Source organism: Oryctolagus cuniculus, chromosome 10 (assembly GCF_051225735.1).
Source record: "Oryctolagus cuniculus isolate XC-2025 breed Fujian yellow rabbit chromosome 10, ASM5122573v1, whole genome shotgun sequence".
Lineage (NCBI taxonomy): Eukaryota > Metazoa > Chordata > Mammalia > Lagomorpha > Leporidae > Oryctolagus > Oryctolagus cuniculus.
The window spans coordinates 69304541-69330926 of NC_142876.1; the positions used below are offsets into that span (position 1 = coordinate 69304541).

At 53.8% G+C, this 26386-nt stretch overlaps 1 protein-coding gene across 7 annotated transcripts; it reads left to right on the plus strand.

Annotated features, from left to right (window-relative positions):
- Positions 1-1084: 1084 nt before the first annotated feature.
- CIDEA (cell death inducing DFFA like effector a) lies at positions 1085-23169 on the plus strand. Of its 7 annotated transcripts, none has more exons than XR_016214164.1 (6): positions 1085-1153; positions 10268-10412; positions 11862-12008; positions 18334-18512; positions 19878-20082; positions 22719-23169. XR_016214164.1 is itself a non-coding variant. In XM_089305362.1 (6 exons), the coding sequence occupies exons 3-6, from the start codon at positions 10281-10283 to the stop codon at positions 22864-22866; spliced, it is 606 nt and encodes a 201-aa protein (XP_089161488.1). In that variant the 5' UTR covers positions 1085-1549; positions 3430-3533; positions 10268-10280; the 3' UTR covers positions 22867-23169. The 7 variants fall into 7 exon arrangements, 6 of the variants coding, with proteins under 6 accessions (XP_089161488.1, XP_069906609.1, XP_002713602.1 ...); XM_089305362.1 differs by lacking the exon at positions 19878-20082 and adding an exon at positions 3430-3533 and having other exon boundaries at positions 1085-1549; XM_070050508.2 differs by lacking the exon at positions 19878-20082 and adding an exon at positions 3430-3533.
- Positions 23170-26386: the final 3217 nt, after the last annotated feature.

Here is a 26386-nt window from a genome sequence, read left to right on the forward strand (position 1 = left end):
GGACCAAGCTGCACCCAGAAGCTGAGAACTCCATCCAGGTCTCCCACATGGGTGGCAGGGGCCCAAGTACTTGGGATATCATCAGCTGCTTTCCCAGGCACGTTAGCAGGGAGCTGATTAGGAAGGGGAGCGGTGGGGACTTTACCAGCGCTCTTATGGAATGTGGTGCCAGCACACACGCACACATGATCACTCTAAGTTCCCATTCAGTCCCCCAGCTCTGGCAGAAAAAGGTCCCCAGGTGAGAGCTTTTGGTTTCAACATTCCAAGGCTTACTGGGGAACCCCTGAAGGGGGACACCCCTTGTTTCTTCCCAAATTGAGGAAGAAGGAGGCAGAAGGGGCCCCGCTGGGAGTGATCAAGGTCACTCGTGCTAAAACCAAGGCGACCTGCCAGGCTACAAACTCCGCAAGCGCAGTTCACGTTTCCACAGAAGGCCGAGGGTCTCTACCCCAGAAAGTGTACACTTTTAAGAGGCGATACCAGGGGCCGGCGCTGTGGCTTAGCGGAGTAAAAGCCACTGCAAAGCTGCCGCCTGCAGTGCTGGCATCCCACATGGGTGCTAGTTCGAGTTCTGGCTGCTCCACTTCCAATCCAGCTCTCTGGCCTAGAAAAGCAGTAGAAGATGGCCCAAGTCCTTGGGTCCCTGCACCCGTGTGTGAGACCCGGAAGAAGCTCCTGGCTCCTAGCTTCAGATCGGCTCAGCTCCAGCCGTTGCAGCCAATTGGGGAGTGAACCAGCAGATGCAAGACCTCTCTCACTCTCGCTCTCTCTGCCTCTCCCTCTCTCTGTGTGTAATTCTTTCAAATTAATAAGTGTTTATTTCAAATAAATCAAGAAAAGAAAGGTAGGTTCTGGGGGACCGTCCCTCCCAGTACGTGCTCAGGAATTGCCTGCCTCCGGCACAGGTCTGATGAGGTCGGCCCGCGTGCGTCTCTTGGCTGTGGGCGCTTGGGCTCCCAAAGCGCAAAGCTCTTCGCCAAGGTCCCGGCCCCGCGGCGGTCAGGCCGGGACAGGGCGGGCAGGCGGACCGGGGCGGGGCCGTCGGCGGCGCTTTAAGAGGAAGCGCGGACAGGCAGAGACTGCCCGCCTGGCCGGCAAGGAGGTCCCGCGCCATGGAGGTCGCCCGCGACTACGCCGGAGTCCTCTTCAGGCAAGTGCCGCGCTCCCGTACTCCGTCGAGCCACTCTTGCGTCCCCGCGTATCCGTCCCCAACTCCTGAGTTTTCCTGCGTCCGGCGTCCCCATGTTCCCTGGCCCCTGAGAACTTCCTGCGCCCCCTCCCCGTTCCCGTGTGCCCTGCGGCCCGGGTCCCACGCACGCACTGTCGCCCCGTTGGCTCCACGCCCGCCAGCCCGCCGGCCAGCGCCAGCCCCGCGCCTCCTCCCCTCCTCCGGCCAGCCGAAGGTGCCAGGTGTGGCGCGCCCGAGGTGCGCGGGCGTTCGCGGAGCAGGTGACAGTGCTGAGTGCGGGAGTGGCCACATCTCGTGCCACTGCTGCGAGGTGCAAACAAGGACCTCGTCGCAGGAACCCTGGACCACCGCTGCACGGTGCGCAAAGATAGAGCTTTGTGGGCTCCTGGGGGTAGCGACAGGAGCCTAGGAGCCTACTGAGCCGGGGCCAGCCTTGGGCCCTGACGGCTTTCTGCTGAGCCCACCCAGGTCTGTAAGGTGCGCCTCCCCCTCCCCCGGTTTGAACGCAGTGGCGCTGCCCAGGGAGGGGCGCGAGACCCGCCGATCCGGATCCCGATCCCGGCGCAGGCTTCCCTCTGCTCTGGTAGCCCGAGGGGGAAAGGGCGGCATACCATTTTTCATATCCGGACCGATCCAAACCAGTTCTCGTCGGTAAAACCCCAAAGACATTCCGTGGCTGTGACTGTATAGATCTAAGGGGAGGTCGCGTTTCTCCGGAGATTATTGAAGGGTTTCAGAAAGGACCGAGACGCCCTTGGCGTGCTCTGGGACGCAGGTTCCCATGGCCTTGGGTCCCGGTGCGCGTCCCAGCAGGGGCGGGGGACTTGGCGAATGGAAGGAAGGGTGGTAAAGCGGGCTCTGTCTCGGGGGCTTCTGAGCGGCGGGAAGTACTCAAGGTTAGAAAAACAGCTTCAGCAGTGGAAAGGGGGGGTCTCTCTGCGGGTCACCGTCTTTCTCTTTAAAGGCAATCAAAATCAAATCATGGCGGTGGAATCTGGGCGAGGGTAAGACGCAGACTTCATGTTTCTTCTTCTTTTCCTTCTCCTCCTCCTCCTCCTCCTCCTTCTTCTGTCAAGGAGACAGGGACTGACAGAGAATTCCCATCTTCCGGCCCACTGGTTCTCTCCTCAAATGCTAACAATGGCCAGGGCTGAGCTGGGCAGAAGCCAGATGCTGGAAACTCAATTCAGGGTGTTCTATTGGGTGGGTGACAGGGACCCAAGCACTTGAGCCATCACTACTGCCTCCCAGGCTGTGCATTAGCAGGAAGCTGGAGTCAGGAGCCACAAACAGGAATGGAATCTAGGCACTCTGGTGCGGGACCCAGCATCTTAACCACTAGGCTAGATGCCAGCCCCTGCACTAACATTTTTAAACAGAAAGGCAAAGTCTTTGGTTCTTTTGTGTTTTCCTTCTTCTGCCAGCTCCACTCACCACACAGCACCACTCCCAGGAGGCAGGGCTGTATCCTTCCAAATCTTCCCAATGGATGTAGTCACACCTGCTCGCCAAGTCCCTCCTGAACCTTGAGGAGGGGGTGGGCTGGGGTGAGGTGGTCAGAGCACACTGACCGGACAGTGGTTTGCCCAGAGCAGGGGAATGAGGCGAGGCGTGCACAATGGGCGCTGACCCACACCCGCCGTGGACCTGGGTGAGTTCTCCACGGGGCCAGGGGTGAGGTGGAAGTGACTTGGCCTGTGCGGTATTGGCGGATCAAAGTACCGCGAAATGTATGACCTCCCAAGATGCGTTCCTTCTAGCGAGGCCAGTCCTGGAAGTGACTGACCATTTTTTTTAAAGATTTGTTTTATTTATTTGAAAGACAGAGTTACAGGGAGAGAGGAGAGAGAGAGAGAGAGAGAGAGAGAGAGAGAGAGAGAGGTTTTCCATCCGCTGGTTCACTCCCCAGATGGCTGCAACAGCCAGAGCTGTGCCAATCCAAAGCCAGGAGCCAGGAGCTTTTTCCGGGTCCCCACGAGGGTGCAGGGGCCCAAGGACTCGGGCCATTTTCTCCTGCTTTCCCAGGCCATAGCAGAGAGCTGGATCGGAAGTGGAGCAGCTGGGACTAGAACTGGCCCCCATATGGGATGCCAGTGCTTCAGGCCAGGGCTTTAACCCACTGTGCCACAGCGCCAGCCCCATGACTGACCATTTGTTAGTGACAAATTGCTGCCCTTCTCTCTGAAAAAAAATCTAGACTTCCAGAGCTGCTATAATTCTTTGGAATCTGTTTGCAGACTCAACTGGAAGAAAATCACCTGTAAATCTTGTCCAAAGGGAAAGACTTTTTCTTCTAGACCCGTCTTGAAAACCCTATCCAGGCTAAAGAGTCAAAAGCAAGGTATAGACACCTTTGTTAATTACAGTCTCCCTGGCTTCTGCCTCCTCTCTCTGTCCCTTCTTGTGGACTACTGGGTATCAGATGCGATCACTCGGTCTTTATTCATCAATAACTGCATTTTGCCGAGCAAGTAAATCAATCAGCATACACTTTTGAAAAAAAAAAAATCAGAGTCTTGTAAGACAGCGATTATAAAATCTCAAACCAGTCGCTGGTCTTCCAGCTAGAATTCCCAGAGCCCTCTATCCTGAGGGACAGCAGCCCGAGGCTCCCAGCCGGGTGGGGGCTGGACCATGAAGACTTTCACATAGGCGTTTGTTGTCGCAGACAAAGACTCTTTGTCCTGGTGTCCCCTTGGTGATAACACTCTTGCCAAATCCTGAGATGAGTGTTATCACTCTCGCCAAACCCTGAGGGTGTTATGAGGTTGACGGATGTTTTGGCTGCTTTTTGTCACCATCCATCTTCCCTTTAACAAGGAACTTCGGGTTTGGGACCATTGCTACTTCCACACAAATTTTCTGTCATACTGGTAACAATGGTAAGGAATTAAGTTTTCTGCAAGCTACTACCCTGGGTTTCTGCTTCATGAGTCTCATTCTTATTTTAATGACATTTTCAATGACTTCCTAATCATAGACAACACCCTTCTTATGGCAAGCATTTTGCTAGCTTGGTAAGAACACAGCCATGAGCCAGCCATGGCCCTTGTCAGGACGAGCCAGTTGTCCCAGATCAGGCTGTGCCCTGTGGCCCACTGGGCAGGCGCTGGTTCCTCCACCTCCCATGGGAGGATCAGACACCCCCACCCTCTGGCTCAGTGCCTGAGGCTCGGGGATACCTCCCCAGCCTGGCGAATGCCCTGTCCTCATATCTCTGGCGTCCACGCCGGACTCCTCACTACCTGCCCCCCATAGCATTTCCTCTTGCTCTTGGCTTTTGAGATGGTGCTCGGCAGATTTACACCTTTCTATTCCTTATTCCTCCGGCATGGGTTCCGCCTCCCCTACCTCGCAAGGAGGAGCAGGCTTCCCTTGACCATCACCGCGCCCTGAATACAACCCGGCCATCTCTCACCCAGCCTTGTGCTACTGCCTTATCACCAGTGACACCAAAACCCAGCTGGTCCTCCATATCCGCAGGTTCTGTATCCATGGAAACAGCCCACCGCAGAGAGAAAATATTTGGGAAAACGTTGCATCTGCACTGAACACGTACAGTTTTTATTTTTTCCTGACGGTTATCCCCTAAACAATTCAGTATGGCAGCAATCACAGAGCAGTGACATTGTGTTGGGCACTGCAGGTCATCTAGAAATGACTGGAAGTCCACAAGAGGCTGTGCATGTGTTACGTGCGAATACTACATGTTTTATATGAGCAGGTTTGGGTCCCCTCTGGGGAGGCGGGTCCCAATCCTTCATAGACCCCCAGGGACAATTCCTTTTCCATCCCACCAAGACCTCGCTGCTCGGCCTGCCTTTGTCCCACAGCACCCTGAGAATAAACCTCGGCACGAAGACAGCTGTTTTGTGATCTGCGGGGGTTCAGTTTGTCTGAGTGGAGACAAGTTCATGTCCGCTGTGAGCCCGTGGCTTCCTGCTCCACACCACATGCCTCTATAGGTTGGCGACTGCCTGCTTCCCTTGGGCAGAAGTACTAAGCCCTCACCGTCTGCCCTCCCTCCTGGGAGACGGCCTGCTCTGCAGCTTGCAAGGGTATTCCCTGAAGTCTGACCACTGCTCCTGTCCCCACGTCCCTGAAATAAACTTCCCTTATCCAGTTTCCTGCTCCACGAGCCAGTTCCCTACCTGCTTCCTGGGATTGGCTGTCCCCACCTTCCCAGGAACTGGGGAGTGCCTGTGCGCCCGTGTCGTGCCTCTGAGACCAGGATCCTAAGGCTTCTTGGTGTTGACGGATGAGGGCACTTCAGGAAGAAGTTCAAAGCTATGTTTGTTTTGGTGCAAAATGTTTTAAATCCATGCATAGTTTTTTCCTCCTCAGGGTTCATTTTCCTTTTTTTTTTTTTAAATTTGTTTATTAATTTGAAAGAGAGTTACGCAGAGGCAGAGGCAGAAAGAGAGGTCTTCCATCTGCTAGTTCACTCCCCAGATAGCTGCAATAGCCAGAGATGCGCTGATCCAAAGCCAGGACCAGGAGCTTCTTCTGGGTCTCCCATGTGTGTGTGCAGGGGCCCAAGGACTTGGGCCATCTTCCACTGCTGTCCCAGGCCATAGCAGAGAGCTGGATCAGAAGTGGAGCAGCCGGGACATGAACTGGCGGCCATATGGGATGCTGGCGTTGCAGGTGTCAACCTTACCCGCTACTCCATGGCACCAACCCATCATTTTCCTTTTAGAAGTCCTTTCATCTGCATGGGTTTTGAATGTTTTTATACACCAAAATAAATTTGGAAGGCTGTTTCCATGAATTTTATGAAATACCTTTGCATTATACCATCGAGCAGGAAACGGTGACTCCCTATAGGCATGGTGCTAATGGCTGGTGTTATAAATTCATCTGTCTAGCCAGTGGGCTAGAAGTGAGTTGAATTAACACATTGCTTTGTTCACTTGGCTACTAGTGAATCACTTACTGGAGCTACGTACACAGACAATATTTAAACAGGCCTATGTGCAAGGAAGTCCATTTACCATTCTGTTACATTCAAGACAGTCTTGACTTTACAGAATTGGACACGTCAGTCACACATCTCATTCCTTGATGAGAACGGTGGGTTTTCATGCTCATGTCTTCCACGCTGTTTAGGCGCACTCCCCTAGTCAGCTCTCTAGCAGTATGCAGTTCTTGGTTAGGAACCACCACAAAGCAGCAACAATAGGGTGTATGTCCTTTTTATAATCAACAATGACCATCTGGAAAGCAGGTGCAGACGGTGAGGACCAGAACTGATTGCCAGCACTTACCTTCTCAGAGGGAGGAGAGGCAACAGGACTCTGGGCTAATCCTCCATGCTAGGTCACTGAGGCATTGGTGCTTACGAAGGTGTGAGCATTCTGGTCGAATGAGGGCATGGTGAGGTCACCGAAACCTAGGTCAAAGCGATTCCCCTGGCCACCAAGGGGCTGGAGCTAACATTCAAGCATGTGACTTTATTCTCCCATGTCTCTGATGTTGTCCTACCTGTCTCTCACCCCATAAGCAGATGGTGCGCCGTGGTGGAGAGGCGCTGTGGGAGAGTAGAAAATGCACAGGCAGACCATGGCCTCGTAGAGAAGGTTCTGGAAGGTCTCACGGAGACGGCAGTGACTTCCTGCTTTGGGGGGGGGCTCCTGCTGGTGAGGTCCAGTGTCCCCTGAACCCAGGAGGATGTCATGGGCTTGGGCTGGCACCATGGTAGGGAAGTGGGAACCGCCTGCTGCCACTCACAGGCTGTGACCTCGGTGACTGCTCAGCTCCCCTGAGCCTGTTTTACTCACCCCTGAGATACTTATCTCATAAGCTGCTAGGGAAGGCACAGGTGTGCGTAGGGGGAAGTCAGGGCTGGCTCTCTTCCTCATAGGGACTTCAGCAGCTGGTTTCGGTTTCCTGCTGTGATCGGGTGGAGGACAAGCCAGGGTTCTCAGTGTGAAGCCAGCCCTTGCTGTTCCCTCTGCTGGGCCACCGGGGACGTGAATGCACATGACTTGTCCCTAGTGCTAGCCCAGCAGCCTGGGAACAGCATGGGCACCGCGTTGTGTAACCAAGGAGCCTGGTGCAACACCTTTGAATCCCGGCAAAGGTTCAGAAGCTGGGCCAGTCCCACTGCTGCCTCGGGCACCGCCACAGCTCCCAGGCCTTTCTTTTTTTTTTTTTTTTTTTTTTTTTTACGGGCAGAGTGGACAGTGAGAGAGAGACACAGAGAGAAAGGTCTTCCTTTGCCGTTGGTTCACCCTCCAATGACCGCCACGGCCAGCGCACCGCGCTGATCCGAAGCCAGGAGCCAGGAGCCGGGTGCTTTTCCTGGTCTCCCATGGGGTGCAGGGCCCAAGCACCTGGGCCATCCTCCACTGCACTCCCTGGCCACAGCAGAGGGCTGCCCAGGCCTTTTTGATGGGGGGCCCAGATGGGGGGCCCCCACCTGGCACATTCCCCTTGCCATGGCCTCTCTGGGGACAAACTGTGCAATGACGTTGTCTGCCTAAAAGGAGAAAGGACCAGAGGCTGTGGACTCTAAATGCCTCTGTACTTTCAACCCTAGAGCAGCTCTTCCTCACAGTGTCCACCATGGTCCCTCTCTTTCCTTTATTACCTGGATGGCCTTGAGAAACCACCGTGTGCCTCAGTTTTCTCATCTGTGAAATGGGATAGCACTCTCTAAATACTGAAAGGCTGGCGTGTCATTGACCATAGCAAGTGCTCCCATGGGAGCAGTTCCAAGGTGCATCAGTGATCTTGGATAAATATACTTCAGCTCAAATTCTAACGGTTACGTTGATTCCGGAACACCAAGTTTTTGCCTAGGTGTAGGGACAAGGCACAACCATTCACTCTATAGAGAACCTTCTGACACTGGCAGCAGTATCATTTTCATTGCTATGTGAGTATTGAATTCCTTGCTGGGTCATTGACTTTTCACCGGAGTCCATGAGCAGGGCTGCAGATCCGAGAAGAAGCTATTGCGAACCTGGGTGCCTTGCACTAAGCCAGTCCTTTCTTGTTGCGTGGCTGGACTCCAAGAGGCTGGGCTGCCTTGAGCCAGCAGCAAGGCGCCTCTGTTCTCCTTCGGGGAGTGATTTTCAATTAAACTCCGTGCCTTTTGGTTTAAAAGCCTGCAGCAGTGTGTCAGAGGTCGTTGTGGATGTCTTCCCTTGCTTTCCAAAGCTCTGCAAACCTTTCTTTGGGTTCTAGGCAGTGCCTGGTACCGGGGGCTGAGCCTAGCTCTGTGCCTGCCTGGCTTGGGGCAGCCTGCTGACGAGGGACCCCCTGGGCTGTGGGTTGAGGAGGCCAGGACTGTATTGCAAGGACCCTGAGAGGGACAGGAGGTCATACGTACATAGCAGCTCTGTGTTTGTTCGATGACTGCTAACGTGGGACGCTTCCTATCAGCGATTCTCATTTCTCCCCATTTTATTACTTTTTGGTAGCTGTTAGGGAACAAAATTAATAAGCAAGGATTGGTGATTTTTTTTCCCAAGAAAAGTACTTGTTTTGGTTTTGCCATCGTTGTTTTTCTATGTTAGTGTGCTTTGTATAGGGAATTTTCCATTTCGCATTTATTTATTTGAGAAATAGACAGATACAGTGAGATCCCTCTCCAAATGCCTGTAATGACCAGGGCTGGGCCAGGCCAAAGCTGAGAGCCAGGAACTCCATCCGGGTCTCTCACAAGGGTGGCAGGGACCCAACTACTTGAGCCATCTGCTGCTGCCTCCCAGGGCTTGCATCAGTGGAAAGCTGAAATTAGGAGTCAGGGATTGAGCCCACGCACTCCAATATGAAGCCCAGTTGTCCTAACCAGCGTCTTAGCTGCTATCGGGAATTTGTGAATTGCTGAAGTTTTTTAATGATAAAGATCTACCTCGATTAGCATCTGTGACTCAGTTTTTACTCAGAAAAAAAAAGGAAAGTTAAGATTTTTGATGGACTTACCTTTCTAACAGACATAAGTGATTATATTCAGTAATATGATTAACCTACTTATTTAAGTGAAAAGAATAATCTGGCACAGATGATACATTAACAGCCTTAGTGCTCTAGGCCGGCGCCACGGCTCACTAAGCTAATCCTCCACCTGCAGCACCAGCACCCTGGGTTCTAGTCCCGATTGGGGCGCCGGATTCTGTCCCAGTTGCTCCTATTCCAGTCCAGCTCTCTGCTGTGGCCAGGGAGTGCAGTGGAGGATGGCCCAGGTCCTTGGGCCCTGCACCTGCATGGGAGACCAGGAGGAAGCACCTGGCTCCTGGCTTCGGATCGGAGCAGCGCGCCAGCCACAGCGGCCATTGAGGGGTGAACCAATGGAAAAAGGAAGACCTCTCTCTCTCTCTCACTAACTCTGCCTGTCCAGAAAAAAAAAAAAAAAAAAAAGCCTTAGCGTAGCTCAGTGCCAAGCACACAGTGTTGATTCTCGGAAAGTTGTGGCGCTTGCTCCAAAGTGCCATGTGCCTAACGTTCTTTCCCTTCTTGGAATTCCAGGGCAGAGTTAGGACAGTGGTTCTGTTGTTCTTGGCTTATCCTAACTTGATCTCAAAAACTCATTGGTTGCTGTAGTGACCAATATCTGACTTTTCTATTAATCTCTGGCTTCATGTACATATATGTACATGTTTGGACATTTGTGTATTACTTGACTCCCTAATGCTAACACTACATAAGTGCTAGAAATAATTTTCTTGGAATTTTTTTTAGCTCTAAAACCCATCCACGGGGCCAGCGCTGTGGCATAGCGGGTAAAGCCACCACTTATAGTGCCGGCATCCCATATGGACGGCGGTTCAAGTCCCGCTGCTCCACTTCCAATCCAGCTCTTTGCTATGGCCTGGGAAAGCAGTAGAAGATGGCCGAGGCCTTGGGTCCCTGCACCCACGTGGGAAACCCGGGTGGAGTTACTGGCTGCTGGCTTCAGCCTTGCCCAGCCTGGGGCCATTGCAGCCATCTGGGGAATGAACCAGGGGATAGATTCTCTCTCTCTCTCTCTCTCTCTCTCTCTCTCTCTATTAGTCCGCCTGTCAAATAAATAAAATAATTTTAAAAAAAACAATGATGTCAAGATGCTTCTTTTGCCTCCATCTTTAGGCCCCTGACATTCATGGGCTCGAAGACAAAGCAAGTGCTCCTCACGCCCCTCATGCAGTCAGCTCGCCCCTTCCGGGTCTCCAACCATGACCGCAGCAGCCGGCGCGGGGTGATGGCCAGCACCCTGAAAGAACTCATCAACAAGGTACCCCCAGCCCCCGCGGCGCGCCCACCACTCCCTGAGCCAGCACAAAGCCAGAGGGGTTGAGAGATCGGCGCGTCCGACTCCGCACCGCCTCTCTTGGCCGCCAGGGGTCATCTGGGAGGCATTTTTATGTGGGTGAAGGGTGGGAGTTAAGAATTCGGGGAACCGTGGCTGCAGCTCCATCCCACGAGAGACCAAGGGACAGACAAAACCTCCCAAGCAGTCCCCCACTGGTGATGGCGCTTGCTGACTCTGACAGGGAGAACGCAGGGCAGCAGCCACTCGGGACGCCTGCCTCTGGTTCCAGAGGCCGGGCTGGAATAGTCCTTGATCTAAAATAGTGCCCTAGACCAGCTAATAAGGAAGAGTCGGAGACGCAGAGACGCCCCCGGAGAGGCAGGGGCCCAAGCACTTGGGGCATATCCCACTGCTCTCCCCAGGCCATCAGCAGGGAGCTGGATCAGAAGTGGAGCAGCTGGGACTCAAACCAGCGCCCATATGGGATGCCAGTGTCGCATGTAAAGGCTTAACTCACTATGCCACAGCGCCTCCCCCCCCCCCATTAAAAAAATCTTAACTTCTGTCTCCCTTTCTGTCACTCTGTCAAATAAATAAATAAATAAGTCTTTTAAAAATAATCTCTTTTTGGAGCAAAGACTGCCATAGACATGTGTCAAGGTTTATCTTTACCACTAAAAGTCTCTCCAGGGTGGGCATCTGGCCTAGCAGGACACCAGGTAAGATACCGTTATTGGAGGCTGGCGCTGTGGCATAGTGGGCTAAGCCTTCACCTGCGGCACCAGCGTCCCGTATGCGCACCGGTTCTAGTCCTGGCTGCTCCTCTTCCCATCCAGCTCTCTGCTGTTGACCTAGTAGAAGATGCTCCAAGTGCCTGGGCCCCTGCAACCGTGTGGGAGACCCAGAAGAAACTCCTGGCTTCTGGTTTCAGATCGGCCCAGCTCTGGCTGTTGTGGCTATTTGGAAAGTGAACTGGTGGATGGAGGATCTCTCTGTCTCCCCCTCTCTCTGCCTATAACTCTACCTCTCTAAGAAATAAATAAAATCTTTTAAAAAAAAAAGATACCATTATCTCAGAGCATCTGGGTTTAGTACCCAGCTCCAACTCCCAATTCCAGTTCCTGATGACGAGGACCCTGGGAGGCAGTGGCTCACTGGTTGGGTTCCTGCCACCCAGGTGGGAGATGTGGAATCAGTTTCTGGCTTCTGGTTTCAGCTTGACCCAGTCCCAGCCATTGCAAGGATTTGGGGAGTGAACCAGTGGGTGGCAGCTCTCTCCCTTTGTCTCTCTCTCTCTCTCTCATACTTTTTTTTAAAATAAATTTTGTCCAAGTCATCCAGTGCTTCTGAAAGTTAGAACTGAAATGTCACTGGGTGGCCCAATGGGCACGTCTCGCTTCACCCTGTTTCTCTGTGGCGTTGCGCGTCTAGACTCTGGAAGCTCTGGTCATCACCACTGGACTGGTCACGCTGGTGCTGGAGGAGGACGGTACCGTGGTGGACACAGAAGAGTTCTTCCAGACCCTAGGGGACAACACGCACTTCATGATCTTGGAAAAGGGACAGAAGTGGACACCGGTAAGAGCAGGCCTGTCACCAGCAGCTGCTGCATAGACTCCACCCCCACCCCACCCCCACCCCCGCCATAGAAGCACCCTCCCTCTGCCCGCTTTCTGTATATACACTTGGCGCTTGCATCCACTAACCTCAGAGGGCTTCGTGTCAGCACTTCCAGGAGACAGTGTCTCAATGGACTTGGGTTATATGATTTAAGCAAAGAATTCCGAGGAATAGGCTTTGGCCAGGGAGTAGCCACAGGTCCTGTTTTAAAGCATCCAGGTGTGACCTGGTGACACATCACTGTCTCAGCCTCAGGCAGCCACACAAGACTGACACAGCTGATGCAGGTGGGAGGTCATGAACTTGTGTGTGTGTGAGAGAGAGAATACTGGGACCTTGGAAAGCAGAGAGGTAGAATGAAGGCCTCTTGCATATAGAAATGCTGGCTGGAGTTACCGGCCACTCTGCTACACCACAACACTGGCCCTTATTATTAGTTTTTAAATATATATTTATTTATTTGAAAGGCAGTGTTGTGGACAGAGAGGGAGACATATATATATATATATAGAGAGAGAGAGAGAGAGAGAGAGAGAGACAGAGACAGAGAGACAGACAGAGAGAGAGAGACAGAGAGAGGTTTTCCACCTGCTGGTTCACTCCCTAAATGGCCACAACAGCCAAGCCGGGACCAGACCAAAGCCAGGAGCCAGGAGCCTGCTCTGGGTCTCCCATGTGGATGGCAGGGGCCCAAGCACCCGAGCCATCTTCCACTGCTTTCCCAGGCACAGGAGCAGGGAGCTGGATCAGAAGTGGAGCAGCTGGGACTGAAACCAGCACCTATATGGGATGCCAGCACTGCAGGCAACAGCTTTACCTGCTACGCCGCAACGCTGGCCCCTAACAGATAAAAATTTTCCAAAAGAACTCATATCAATCAACTATGGAAATAAGAAACCATCCAAATTTTAAAATGGGAGAAGATGAGGACCAGCACCTGCAGAATGGACAGGGAGGCAAACTGGTGATCAGGAAAACTGAAGTCAAAGCTGCCGTAAGACAGCATTCCACACCGTTACACTTGGGAGTGTTCGACTTTTAATTGTTTAAAATACAGGGCAGCAAACTTTCTTCTTCTGCCCACAGCTCTGCACCAACGGCCTCCCTTCCTCTCACAGACACCCTGGCTGACAACGGCCCCTGCGCGTCAGGAGGTGGCTAAAAGGGCGTCCACGGCCATAGTGTGGGCAACAGCGAGAGTGGAAGTTAGCCACATGCTCAACTGGAAAAGTTCATGGAAAATGCTATTAAAAGGTGCTTATTTTGGTGCAAAAAAGTTTTGAAGCCCGTGCCTAGGTTTTTCATGTATGCATTTTCCATGACCTTTTGAAGCTCCCTTGTAAACAAACTTACGTGTTCTTTGGGGGGAGTGCTCTCGAAGCTTGTATGATTCTTGTCAGGTGGATTGAGAACTTCACAGGCCAGGCCCTCAGACTTGTTCGTATGGGTTACTTAAGCCTTTGCCCCTTGAGGGATATTTGGTGACCTCTGCAGGTGGTTTGAGGTATTACACCTGGGGTAGGGTGGAGGCGCTACTGACATCTAGTGGATGCAGAGCAGATCTTACAGTGCATAGGGCAGCCCCTACCACGAAGATGTGCCTAACCCTAAAGGCCAATAGTGCCAAGTTTGAGAAGCTGTAAGCATCTAATTTCTAATATTAGAAATCAAAATTGAGGCAGACATTTGGAACAGTGGTTAAGACATGCCTTGGGATACCTGCATCCCACAGGGGAGCGTCTTGGTTTGAGTCATTGCTCTGCTCCCAATTCCTGTTTCCTGCTGATACACATCCTGGGAGGCAGTAGGTGAGGCCTCAGGTGCCCTCACAGGCACTGCCCACATGCGAGAGCTGGACTGAGTTCCTGGATCCTGGCCTCAGCCTGACCCAACCCAGCGATTGTGGGCATGTGGGGAGAGAGCCAGCGGAGGGAAGATCTCTCTGTCTTTCTGTGTGTGTGTGTGCACGCATGCATGTGTGTGTGTGTCTCAGCCTTTCACATAAATCAATAATTTTGAAAAGAGATTAAAGCCAAGAAATTAAACACAAATATTATTTCATTAAAATAATAGCTGAATACACACCAGTCTCATATTTTACAAAGAATGCCTGTTTTCCAAAGCAACAAAAGTTGCGTGAGGAGTGACCTTTTTTACATCTTCTGCACATCTCTTCAAAGCCCAGCGTAACAGAAGGCAGCCACGCTCTCACCTCGGCTCCCCTGTCTCACCTGCTGTCGCACGTCCTCTGGAGAGAGGCACAGGGAGACCTGTCCTCGCGCAGATGCAGAGGTGGAAGGGCAGGAGGGTCGGAAGGGTCTTTGCAGATAACAGGACGTTTCTCTTGGGTGCTGCACCGGAACTCACGGAGCACTGGCCTCCGAGGGGCAGGTTGCCGGGGGGAGCCCGGAGGGGTGCCAGTGTCCTGTCTGCGTTTTCCAGAGATGACTGTGTGACACCAGGCACTGATCACTTAGCAAATACAGATTCACTGGGTTATGCAGGCCTCCCAGCTGCGGTGGGAAACTGAGAACAGGAAGAGCGAATTGCATTTTAGTGATTATTATGAAAAAAGCATTGCCCCTTCATTCCCCTAAAAGGGTCTCAGGACCCCCTGTGTGTCTCTAGACTACACTTTTTGCAACCTTTCGTGTTAAAATCATTTTTACATCATCACAAGCATGCAAAATTGTCAACCCAGTGTTTGAGATACACATACGCTGAAAATAAAAACACGGGAGTGATGCTAGACTGCTTCCCCTGAGAGAGGAACGTGGGGTGTGGAGAGGTGGATGATGGTTTGATGTCTGTTTTACGTCTTATCCTTGCTTCTGTAAGCTTGTATTACTCATATATATGAGGCTGCTTCAAAATGGTCATGGGAAAATGGAATTAAAAGTTTAGAAGTAGACGTTCAGGGGCCAGTGCTGTGGCGCAGTGGGTTAATCCTCTGCCTGCAGGGCTGGCATCCACTATGGGCACTGGTTCTAGTCCCGGATGCTCCACTTCTGATCCAGCTCTCTGCCATGGCCTGAGTCCTTGGGTCCCTGCATCTGCGTGGGAGGCCGGGAAGAAGCACCTGGCTCCTGGCTGTTGCGGCCATTTGGGGAGTGAATCAACGGAGGGAAGACCTTTCTCTCTGTCTCTCCCTCTCATTGTCTGTAATTCTACCTCTCAAATAAAATCTTAAAAAGAAAAGAAGTAGACATTCAGCCTAGTGGTTAAGACACCCGTGTCCCATATTGGAGTACCCAGAGTCCCAGGTCTGGCTCCCAACTCCAGCTTCCTGCTAATACAGATCCTGGAGGCAGCAGATGATGGCTCAAGTGATTGGGGCCCCGAATAACTTGGAGATCTGGGATCGTGTTCCCATCTTCCAGTTATGGCCCAGCCCAGCCCTAGCTTTGGCAGGCATTTGGGATTTGGGGAGTGAGCCAAAGGATGGAGGCATTGCTCGCTCTCTCATTGTGTGTGTGTGTGTGTGTGTGTGTGTGTCTGTCTCTCAAATTAAAAGGTATGTTTATTTATTTGAAAAAGAGAGAGAGAGAGAGAGAAACAAAGAGAGATCTTCCATCCACTGGTTCACTCCCCAGATGGCCACAATAGCCAGTGCTGGGACAGACCAAAGCCAGGAGCGTCTTCCAGGTCTCCCACGTGGGTGCAGAGGCCCAGGCACTTGGACCATCTTCCACTGCTTTGCCAGGCCATAGCAGAGCACTGGATCAGAAGTGGAGCAGCTGGGGAGGCTGTCCTGTAGTAGGTAAAGCTGCTGCCTGCAGTGCCAGCATCCCAATGGGCACCAGTTTGAGTCCTGGATGCTCCATTTCCAATCCAGCTCTCTGCTATGGCCTGGGAAGGCAATGGAAGATGGCCCAAGTCCTTGGGCCTCTGCATCTGCGTGGGAGACCTGAAGTAGGCTCCTGGCTCCTGGTTTCGGATCAGTGCAGTTCCGGCTGTTGTGGCCATCTGGGGAGTGAACCATCGGATGGCAGGCCTCTCTCTCTGTGTCTCTCCTTCTTTCTCTGTGTAACTCTGACTTTCAAATAAATAAGTAAACCTTTTAAAAAAGAAAAAAAAGAAGTAAAGAAGTGGATCAGCTGGGATACAAACCAGTGCCCATACAGGATGCTGGCATAGCAGGTGGCAGCTCTACCTGCTATGCCACAACACCAGCCCCTCCCCCAAAAAAGCTTTTAAGTAGGTTTGTTTTGGTACAAACGTTTTGAAATCCATGCGTAGTTTTTTTGTCAATTGAAATTTTTGCAGTTTTTTTAATAACATGTACTTCCCATGAACTTTTTGAAGATCCCTTGTCTATATCAAATATTTCATAATTTCTCCGAAAAAAATGGTTGACCGATTACAAAAAGCATAAAATATAGAATAAGTTCTTTTCTATGAAGCAGGTGGGGTCGTGGCTGCAGGTGAGAAGCTCGTGGGGTGAACTAGGTTGTCTTCTGAAAGACAACCTTGGGCCACACTGCTTTTTGCGTGAGCTACAGGTGGCCGCTAGGATGACAGCCCCGAAAATGTTCATACATTCCTGTGGGGAGGAAGTAGAGGAGGAGGGGATGTGGGGATCCTACGTGGGTGCTCTCCAGAGCAGGTGGCCCCTGAGGAAGTCAGCCAGGAGACCGATGAGGCGCCATTGGTAGGAGTGAGGCCGTGACACAGAAAGGTCAAGGGCACGCTGGGGGCCCAGTCGGGCGTCTGCCCCGCGCGTCTGGGCAGACCTTTTTCAGCCTCCATCCCACGGGCTGGTAGCGGCCCCTGTCGGGGAAGCCAAGGGTGACTTGCTAGGGAGCCGCCACCAGATGGCGCCCCTCTTCAGCCACAGCGCCCGGAACGCTCGCTGGCGCACGATGGGCAGAAGACCCTTGGGGTTCACTTCCCTCTCCGTGGCCGCGAGTGGACGGCGGCCGTGCCCAGGCACAGCGTTAGGCCACACACGCGTCGCGTTTAAGAGGAAGATGTCCCGGGACAATCAGAGCGAAGCTTCCAGAAGCCGAAGGGAAAGCGAGGCAATGAAAGAACTGTGGCAGAAGCAGGTGTGCGCTGAAGTGTTCACAGGCGTGCAGGGTGATGGAGCGTCAGCCCCCTAACGAGGCCACCGCCCGCTTGTGCATCCAACACGGGCGACCCCCAGGATCCCCGGGCCTTTCCTTCTGTGGGGCAGGAACAGGGAAGGAGGCATGGCTGGGAGAAAGAATGGCTTGGGCTCTCTTAGGGCACGTGTGCTCCAACTTCTGCTATGTGTGATTGCGGTTATGGATGAACGTAACCTTCATGGCCCCAGCTACTCCTGGCCCCAAAGGGTCATGAGATGCAGGGGCCCTATTGGGTGTCTGAACTTGAATCTTAATAGACAGATTTATTTATTTATTTATTTGAGAGGCCGGGGTGTCTTCCATCCACAGGTTCACTACCCAGAGGGCTGCAATGGCCAGAGTGGAGCAATCTGAAGCCAGGAGCTTCTTCTGGGTCTCCCACGGAGGTGCAGGGACCCAAGGACCTGAGCCATCTTTTACCGCTTTCCCAGACCATAGCAGAGAGCTGGATCCGAAGTGGAGCAGCCAGGACTAGAACCGATGTCCATATGGGATGCTAACACTGCAGGTGGCAGCTTTACCCACTATGCCACAGCGCCGGCCCCAGAACTTGAATCTTGAATACACACACCACATGCACCTGGGAACGGCTTTGTCCTCTTATTTCACGTTCTTTGTGAGGAAGATGCTGCTACCAGGGTGGTGGCAGACCTGGGGAGGCAGGGCGCCCCTGACTTCCTCCTCCTTACCTGATGCGGTGGATCCTGTAAACAAGCGGCTCTCCTCTTGGGCACCCGTGGGGAATCCCCCCCCCCGCCCCAGGGAAGGTGCCTCTTGCAGCCCTTACCTTAGCACTTGGCACTTTGCACCCAGCAGCCACGTGTAAAACCAAAGCCGAGCTGCCTGCTTCGGTACAGCTGTGGCTGTCACCTGTGGCGGCCTCTAGTACCGGTGTGCGTCTCCTGCCATCCAGCAGGATGGCCACCTGTCACCAACCCAGGCCCCTCCTGCATCACAGGCAGGAAGCCCACAAGGGCTGGTGACCGTTGTGTTTGGACGAGCGTGCAGCAGAAGCACACTGCACTGCTAGACGAATGCTGCTCCGTGAGCAGCTTGGACTTTGTGCTTATGTCTAGGAGAGGCCGAAAGCAGCAGAGTGTGGCATTAGGAAGCTCTGGTCACAGCTAGGAGGTAGGCAGGTTCCTAAAGTGCGTTCCTGCTGTCGCCCGTTGCAGGGCAAGTACCTTCCAGCTTGTCAGCAGCCCAAGAGATCGGGAATCGCCAGAGTCACCTTCGACCTGTACAAGCTCAGCCCCAAGGACTTTATGGGCTGCCTGAACATAAAGGCCACCATGTACGAGATGTACTCCGTGTCCTACGACATCCACTGCACAGGGCTCAAGGCCATGCTGAGGTACCAAGCCCCCGGGGGATGGGAAACTGCACGTGGGCGCGGGGCAGGCATGGGTGGCTCCTCCCCTTCATTCTAAGCAGTGGCGTTAAAACCAAAGTCCCGGGCACTCTGGCCTGCCTCGTAGCAAGATGGCTCCCAAAATTCCACAGATGCCTTTCACCCTCTTATTACTGCAACTGCAGTGGGGCCCAGGCATGCTCCTGCGACGCCTGGGGCCAGCGGTTGCTCGACCTTACAGGGAGAGACAACTTGCAGCAGGCACACTCCCCATCCCACTTCGGTCTGCTTGAACAACTTCTGTACAAGAGGAACCCTCCTGGGATGTTCCTGCTGTACCCAGGCTGGGACCACAGCCACCGAGCCCTGGACTGAGAGGGACACTGGCTGGGTGACCTTTCACAGGCTGCTCAACTTCTCTGAGCTTCTGCTCCCTCATTTTATTTTTTTAAAGCTTTGATCTAATGAATGCAAATTTCATAGGTACAAGTTTAGGAAAATAGTGGTTCTTCCCCCCATATCCACCCTCCCACCCTGACTCCTGTCCCACCTCCTGCTCCCTCTCCAATTCCATTCTTCATTAAGATTCATTTTTAATTTAACTTTATATACAGAAGACCAACTCCGTATTAAGAAGAGATTTCAACAGTTTGCACCCACACGCACAAACACACAATGTATAAATACTGTTTGAGAACAAGTTTTGCAGTTAGTTCTCACAGTACAACTCATTAAGGACAGAGGTCCTAAATGGGGAGTAAGTGCATAGCAACTTGTTAATTTTTTTTTTTTGACAGGCAGAGTGGATAGTGAGAGAGAGACAGAGAGAAAGGTCTTCCTTTTTGCCATTGGTTCACCCTCCAATGGCCGCCACAGCTGGCGCACTGCAGCCGGTGCACTGCGCTGATCCGAAGGCAGGAGTCAGGTGCTTCTCCTGGTCTCCCATGGGGTGCAGGGCCCAAGCACTTGGGCCATCCTCCACTGCCTTCCCGGGCCACAGCAGAGAGCTGGCCTGGAAGAGGGGCAACTGGGACAGAATCTGGCGCCCCGACCGGGACTAGAACCCGGTGTGCCAGCGCCGCTAGGTGGAGGATTACCCTAGTGAGCCACGGCGCCGACTGCAACTTGTTAATTTAACAATTAACACTCTTATTTATGACGTCAGTGATCACCCGAGGCTCTTGCCATGAGCTGCCAAGGCTATGAAAGCCTTTTGTGACCCTAAACTCTCAGTATTTAGGCAAGGCCATAAGCAAAGTGGAAGTTCTCCCTTCAGAGAAAAGTACATTCTTCTTTGATGACCTCTTTTTTCCACTGGGGTCTCACCCACATAGATCCTTCATACAGGATTTTTTTTTTTTGCCACAGTGTCTTGGCTTTCCATGCCTGCATTGCTCTCATGGGCTTTCCAGCCACATTCAGATGCCTTAAGGACTGATTCTGAGGTCAGAGTGTTACTTAAAATGATTGTCATTCTATGAGTCTGCTGCTCCATCACCTTTAAAATGAAAAGGCTACTTCCCAGTCTGTTACAATTGGCTCAGCTCTCAGTACACCTGCTCGTACTCTTCTGGTAAATTCACAGGGGCCTTTAATGAGTCAATTCTCTGTGGAGGGAGGGAGAGAGGGTGATGGGGTGGGAGGTCCTAGGGACAGTCATGTGTTGCCCTTTCCCTCTCCCCAGGGCTGGGCCTGCCTGCTGGGGCTGCTTGTTCCTTCTCTCTGCTGGCCCCATAAGCGCAGCTCTGATGTGTCCCCGCAACCTCAGAAGGGGATGTGCTTGGGGGCAGGCCTGCCTTTCTCCCCCAGGTTCCCAGCCCTCTAGCTGAGTCCTGACCTGGGCCACTGTCGTAATGTTAAAATCTGTCCTCCCAGGAAAGTTGCTTTGTTTGTGTTGAGTTGGGAGACAACAGGTCTGTTGTTCCATGTGTAAAGTAAGGCAGGAGGCTCAGCTTAGAACAACACAGCAGTCACAGCTTAATTGCAACTTAGCAAGGAATCCTGGGGGCAGGCATGGTGGCACAGCGGGTTAAGCTGATGCTTGTGGTGCCAGCATCCTGTACTGGAGCACCAGCATGTTCAAGTCCTGGTCCCTGCTAATGCGCCCATGTACCTGGGCCCCTGTCACCTATGTGGGAGACCCAGAGAGAGTTTCTGACTTCACCTGGGGAGTGAACCAGCAGATAGAAGATCTCTCTCCCTCCCTCTCTCTCTATCACTCCCTCTCTGTCACTCTGCCTTTCAAATAAATAAATCTTTTAAAAATGCTAAAAAAGGAAAGCAAAATGGAGAAAACCTTTCTTGAAAGACAAGTTCAGTCTTCTTGTTACTAATTCTTTCCTCCTGCCCACTTTGGCAACACCACAAGCAGCCCCCAGGCCAGAGGCCTCACCTCCCAGGGCCTGCTCTGGCCTCCCAAAGGCAGTGGCCTCTGCAGACCACAGAGCTGACCCCTGGATTTGGGGGTCACATCCCAGGAGGCAGCCTCAGCTGCTTCATGTCCCGCTACACATTATGAATGTGATGCACTTTAATAAAACTGGAGTGAAATCCTTCAGCGTCAGACCAGATAGAAAACAAGAACGTGAGTGAGAGTTGCAGTTTTTTTTTTTTTTTCAGTCTGAAATAACACTGACATCAGACTCAGCCGTAAGACTTAGAGGTCAGGCCGGCGCCGCGGCTCACTAGGCTAATCCTCCGCCTAGCGGCGCCGGCACACCAGGTTCTAGTTCCGGTCGGGGTGCCAGATTCTGTCCCGGTTGCCCCTCTTCCAGGCCAGCTCTCTGCTGTGGCCCGGGAAGGCAGTGGAGGATGGCCCAAGTGCTTGGGCCCTGCACCCCACGGGAGACCAAGAAAAGCACCTGGCTCCTGGCTCCTGCCACCGGATCAGCGCCTGCGTGCTGGCCGCAGTGCGCCGGCTGCGGCAGCCATTGGAGGGTGAACCAAGGCAAAGGAAGACCTTTCTCTCTGTCTCTCTCTCTCTCACTGTCCACTCTGCCTGTCCAAAGGAAAAAAAACAAAAAGATTTAGAGGTCAGGATGGGTGAGGCTTCCCCTCCCTGTAACTTGGGGAGCAAGATGGGATATCCCTAACCCTATGTCAATTGGGTCTTTTAAAAATATATATTTATTTATTTGAAAGTTCAGAGTTACTCCGAGAGGAGAGGCAAAGAGAGAGAAAGAGAGGTCTTCCATCTGCTGGTTCACTCCCCAGTTGGCCACAAAGGCCAGAGCTGCACCAGTCTGAAGCCAGGAGCCAGGAGCTTTTTCCAGGTCTCCCACATGGGTGTAGGGACCCAAGGACTTGGGCCATTTTCTACTGCTTTTCCAGGCCATAGCGGAGAGCTGGCTCAGAAGTGGAGCAGCCAAGACTCGAACTGTCACCCATATGGGATGCCAGCCCTGCAGGCGGTGGCTTTACCCACTACGCCAAAGAACCAGCCCCTCAGCTGGGTCTTGCTGTGACTTTTCCCCCAGCCTGGCCTGATAGATTTCCTTTTTTTTTTTTTTAATTTATCTGAAAGATGAATATCAGAGAGAGAGAGAGAGGTCTTCCATTCACTGGTTCACTCCCAAATGCCAGCAACAGCCAACGCTGGATCAGACTGAAGCCAGGAGCCAGGAACTCCATCTGGGTCTTCCACATGGGTGGTAGGGACCCAAACACTTGAAGCACCACCTGCTGTCTCCCAAGGTGTGCATTAGTAGGAAGCCAGATATGAAGTGGAATAGAGCCTCAAACTCAGGCACTCAGATACAGGATGCAGGTGTCTTAACCGCGGAGCCAAACGCCCTCCCCAGTGCTGATTGATTTCCATGCAATAGCACCTTATGCCCACCAGGGCTGCTGCTGGAGAGGCAGGTAGCTGAGGGACAGCACAAGGCACACGCTCGTGTCTGCCCCAGCAGAGCACCCTGGTTCCTGCAAGAGCAGGCACGTTTGGAAGTGGCTGGCGGGAGCCACACTGCGCCGAGGTGGCTCACCTGGGAATGCATGGAGTCCAGCCTGCACCCAGACAGGTCACATCAGCATCGCCTCTTGCCCAGCCCCTGGGGACTTGTGTGTCCCCAGAGCAGCACCTCTCAGATCACCACGCTCTCCTGTGTGCGCGTTGCCACCTCGGAGCCTGCGTTAGGCCAGCTGGGGTGCAGCAGGCCCACCCCGTGTGCTTCCCCGCAGCCTGACGCGTCCCTGTCTTGCCTGTCGCAGGAGCCTGCTGCGATTCCTGTCCTACACCGCCCAGGTGACCGGCCAGCTCCTCATCTACATGGGCTCCTACATGCTCGGCATGCTGGGTGACACGGAGGAGCAGCCTTCTCTCAAGTCGCACTCCAGGGGCCGGTTCACGTGTGGCTAGGGGTGCGCGCCTCTGGGTCCAGATGCTCCCTTTTCAAATGGGTCTTGAAGTGCTCTCGTGTTGTTTACCTCCGCGGCTGGCTGCTGGTCACTGCTGCCCGGGGTGGGGGTGGGGTGCGGGGGCTGGGTGAAGGAAGGGGGTGTGATGGTGTGAGATGCAGCCTGTGAGGCGGGTGGCCCTGGATGGGGAAGGGACATGGCGGGAGGGGGGGGCTCTGGGGGCCATGGCGAGGGACCAAATGGCAGGTACATCCAGGAGGAGCTGTTGGGTTCCTCACCTGCTACAATAAACCCGTGCCCTGAATCACTGGACTGTGTATAATACTCCCAGCATCTCTGCCACCTCCTAAAATGGCAAACAGGGGCAGGGGCTGTGTCGCCCGGGCCATACCCGGTCCTGAAATCGCAGTAGCCTGGAGGCAGACTCAACTGGGACCAATCCCAGGGATTTGGGGAGACTGGCCCTAGAATAAGGGACAGATGCTGAGAGGCAAAGCTAATCCCGTTAGGATTCGTGGGCTGGGCATCCGGCCTAGCAGTTAGGATGCCCACGCCCCACACTGCAGTGCTTGGGTTCAAGTCCCGGCTCAGGCTCCTGACTCTGGCTTCCCGCTAGTGCAGCTCTTGGGAGGCAGCAGTGACGGTGGCTCAAGTCACCCCCTGCCACCCACGGGGGAGACCTGGATTGAGTTCCTGGCCCCTGGCTTTGAACCCTCCGTCACTGTGAGCATCTGGGGAGAGAACCAGGTGGTGAGAGTTCTCTCTGTGTCTCTCTCTGCCTCTCAAATACTATTTTCCCTCTTAAGATTTAGGCTTTTCCTATCAGGAAATGTAGCTCAAAAGCCTTTTCCTTTTCCTAACTGCCAGCTTCAGCAAGGTACAAAGACACCCCTCCCCCGCGCCCTCCTGCAGCTGGGGGAGAAGAAAGAATCCCCTCCCCCACTCCTGTGCTGCCGCCAGAACTTCCCAGGGGGCCGACTTCCCGCCCTTCCCAGAGGCCCCTCCTGGGCTCTCCGTTGCTCCCCTGCAGCCCCCACCAGCCCCACCAGCGCCTCCTTTCCTGTCTAAGGGGCTCGCAACAGCACCCTCCACCCCCACTCCTCCCCACCCCGGCTGTCTGAAGTCACTCAGCGGCAGGAGAGAGGAACAGCGAGTGGCCCGGCCCGGCCCGGAAGAAGGCTGCCGCCTTCCCTGTTGCAGGTCCGAGCCCCTGAGCCAGGCTGCCAGGCACCATCCTGGAGCAAGGCACTCGCTCCTGCCTCTCCTGCCCCGGCCTTGCGTCACTTCCCGGGGACTCCGCCGCCGCCGGCCTGAGAAGTGGCTGCCTGGCTTCCAAAAAAGGAATTTTCGCTCCGGTGCCTGATCCTGTTGACTCAGCCGCTGCCCTGGCTCGGCCGGCCCCGGGCCAGCCCTGGGCCTTCTCACCGAATCCAGATGGTGGGAAAACTGGGCCGTGCGAGCCGGGTTGAAGGGAGATGGGCTCCGGCCACCTCGCGTCAAAAGGAGGACGAGTTCAGCAGGACCACAAGACGCTGGCCTGCTGTCCTCTGTCTCCAGTGCCCGATGTGCTGGGGTGACCAGGAGTGGAGCAGCCTCTACACAAGAATCCTTCAGGCCGGCCTGGGGCAGGGGCAGGGGCTGTGGGCTCCCAGGAGTGGTGCCTGCACCGAGGAAGCTACAGACCTGATTTTGCTGTCTTCAAAGGCTTCACGGGACCCCTGGCTTTTACCCCGAGAAACCCTGCGGAGTCCCACCCACCTCAGTTAGGGGAAGGGCTGCAGCAGGTGTGGACTCCTTTCTGTTCTGATAGGAGTCCCCACGACCCTCATTTCAGCCCCTAGCTCAGAGGGGCCTCTCCCGCGCCCAGCAGCAGGGGGTTGTGCTGGCTCCAGCGGCTGGGGGTGCTGCAGAATTTTGGATGCCGCCGATATCCAAGCTGTTAGTTAGCTGAGTCCACACCCCTGGGCCTTGTCCCTTTTTGGGACAGAGTGTTGTGTGTCCTTGGCAGCTCCTAGCATAAGAGTTCCAATGTGTTCACTCTAGAATCCTAACTCAGAGAAAAGGAAGTGGCTCTTAGGAGATCGGGGCAAAACCACAGGTAGCTCCACACCTGCTGTGGTACCCTCCCCCCATCCGACACACCTGTCCTGGCGGATCTCAAGGAGCACTTTCTGCTGTGAGCGCGAGACTGTACACCTGGCATGCACTGGGGATGTGAATAGAATGGAATGGAATGGAATGGAATGGAATGGAATGGAATAGAACAGAACAGAACAGAACAGGATAGGATAGAATATTCTGCATTACCTTGCGGCAGAGGCGGCCTCTGGCTGGACTCACCCCGCTGTCTCCAATCTCTTTCCTCATCTGTGCAGTTAAGATCCAGCCTAGGAGGCCCAGGAATTCCATCCCCAGACAGATGTTCTTGGCACAGATTTTCAAATGTAAACGCTGGGTCTTTGGCCGCCAGCCCCTCTCGGGGGACCCCTTTCTGCTCCTCTCCTCTCTGCCAGTGCTGGGCCCCCCGCTCAGTGACCTCACACGGCCCTTTCCAAGCTCAGATCCCAAACAAGGACTGTGGCCGGTGTCTGCCCTCTCCTTGTGCATCCGCCCTCTGCAGCTGTGCCTGGCGAGGACGCCACAGCCCGGCCAGCCCGGCCCCGGGGGACACAGGCTCAGTCTTCCAGCGTTTCAGGCCATGGAAGGAGGCCTTTGCTGCAGGGAGGTGGCCCTGCGTGCGCGCAGCACAGGAGCCAGCCGTGAACGGAACCGGACGCCACCTCCAAGGGGGGCAGTGCCACTGTGGGCGCCGTGCTTTCTGTTATAAATAAGTCAATGGAAAGAAACCCGAGGCAGGTTCCTCTCCTTTGCGGCCCTGGTTCTTGCTGTGATTACTTCTGTCTCCCCAAAGGTGGTGCCTGTCGCTAGGAGCACTCTCGGGAGGACAGGTGCAAACCCAGAGTCTTCCCTGTCGCACTCTGAGGACGGGGCAGGCCAGGAACTGCTTCCCTGATGACTGACACATGCCCAGGTGCCCCCCCCACACTGCTTGAGGCCGCCCTCCACCTCTCACAGCGGGAGCTTGTGGGCACCCTGTAGCTTCGCTCTTTCCCCAAGATTTCGTGGCACAGCAGCGCCCTTAGTCACAGGGATCCTGAACCCAAGGATAGTGCTGAGCCCTGTATACCCCACGTGTTTTCCCACACACGCATCCACACACGTAATAGCTTTTCCCCTTAAGGAAGCACTTCTCACGCACTTCTGCAGCTAGGGGTATGACAGCAAAGCTAGCGCCAATTTCTTTCACTCACAACTTTATGCATAGAAGATTCCTTCATGCCGTGGATCTTACTAACCTCGGAGTATGACTCTTTTCCATAATAAATTGGGAATTCACTCTGCACTTAAAGCAAGCACACGTGGTTTCTCTCTGGCATATCTGAATTGCTAGCATCGCTCCTCTTGTGCTTTGGGGCTGTTATTAAGGAAGTAAGGGTGGCTTTAGCACACAGGCTGAAATC